Genomic DNA, 1,570 nt, shown 5'->3' on the forward strand with positions numbered 1-1,570 from the left:
ATCTAAACCATAGTATAACTGAGAAAAGTTAAAACATACGTACTGCCTGCCTATTAAAAAGGTTCTTATTTATAATTTCCCGTATAAACTTTTAATAAAAACACCGTATATAAGTATTTCGTTGAATATATACAAATACATATAACAGCTATTTCATTGTAGTAATATATATGAACAAAAATGAAGAACAAAATAGAGACATGGATAACGACAGAGACAGGGACTCACTCAAAATGACAAATGAGTCAATGACAGAGCATGCCCGTCACTTTCCCTCCGGCTGCTCCAGCTCCACCACATTAAAACTCACACGGAAAGAGAGAGAAAGATGAAGTTTTATGAATATAACACTCTCTGACCTTCTTGTCTTATCACAAACAAATCTCTCACGTTCCTTTTTACTCATCCAAACCTATTTCTCTATCTCTTCTCCATCACCATCTCTTTACTGTATGGGTTGTCGAGATATTCTGCTGACTTTCTCCGTCGCGCTCTTACTTATCTCTCTGTTCCAGATCTGGCTTTTCCGGGAAGGACAAGTCCGGGAACTGGCAGAAGACAATCAGGTTGGAAAAGACGTAAACACCCTCGCCTCCAAGAACAAGAAGGATAATGTTCAACGTCTCTTCCAAAGGTACTTCAAGGGTCTAAACAATAGCAACAGTCGCTTTGAAGATTCATACAGACAGATCCCTAGCTCCCCAGATCGCCTCCACAACTAGTTAGTTGCTTCTGTTTTTATATTCTTTTATTTTCTTCCATCCTTTTTAAAAATTTTATTGTCAAACTATATTTATTTTCTTACCTCAATTTGTATCTTATGTATTTCGTAAATGAGGGCATTTTGGTTATTCACATTTGAATGACAATTGTTAGCCGTTGTATATATCAAAATCGTTTTTTTTTTCATTTCAGAATTTTGAAGAGATTTACTAGAATTATAAAAATATCTCTTCATGATTGATCAACATTAAAAATGATATAAAAAACTGTTTTACAAATATTGGTATTATATTATTGAGAATCTTTAAAGAGTTTGCTTACCATTGAAGTGCTTTGAGTTAATTTGCTATACTTCTATAGCTTTGTGATTTACAAATGCACATTCTGTAAATGGAATAAAAGCTCCTCGTTTTTCTCAGTAATCAGTTATTGATTTGTCTTACCCCTCAATCAAGAAAACAATACTTATTTGCCTCTTGTTTATTGGTTTTCTCCTTGTCATCAGTCTTTTTTTACTAGTTTTCAGGTTACCACCCGCGAACACAGTTTTTGCTGTTGATAGCGGTTGTAGGTATTTTACAATAATCACTTAAACCGTTGTAAAATTCTTCGAACCGTTTTAAACATCATAAATTCAAAAGCTGGTTATAACTAGCGTCTGCGGTTGCGGGATGGTAAATTTTTTTTTAAAACAATATAAACACAAAAATAAAAATATTCAATAAAAAAATTTAAATTAGAATTATAAAAATACTAAAATATATCTATTATATTTTAATTAATATTATAAAATTTTAAAATGAAAATATTTTCTATAATTTTTAAAAATTTATATAGCTTTCTAATA

General features: G+C 31.3%; 1 protein-coding gene across 1 annotated transcript; it reads left to right on the top strand.

The window, feature by feature from the left end:
* The first annotated feature begins 211 nt into the window (after positions 1-211).
* On the top strand, positions 212-909 carry LOC106413918 (CLAVATA3/ESR (CLE)-related protein 43). The gene has a single exon (XM_013854647.3). The coding sequence runs from the start codon at positions 339-341 to the stop codon at positions 720-722; it is 384 nt and encodes a 127-aa protein (XP_013710101.3). The 5' UTR covers positions 212-338; the 3' UTR covers positions 723-909.
* The last annotated feature ends 661 nt before the right edge of the window (positions 910-1,570 follow it).

Source organism: Brassica napus, chromosome A7 (genome assembly GCF_020379485.1).
Source record: "Brassica napus cultivar Da-Ae chromosome A7, Da-Ae, whole genome shotgun sequence".
In the NCBI taxonomy this organism is placed as follows: Eukaryota; Viridiplantae; Streptophyta; class Magnoliopsida; order Brassicales; family Brassicaceae; genus Brassica; species Brassica napus.

What these genes read in the sequence shown, in the direction of transcription:
- LOC106413918 (XM_013854647.3), top strand. Translation starts at nt 339, where the DNA reads ATGAATATAACACTCTCTGACCTTCTTGTCTTATCACAAACAAATCTC.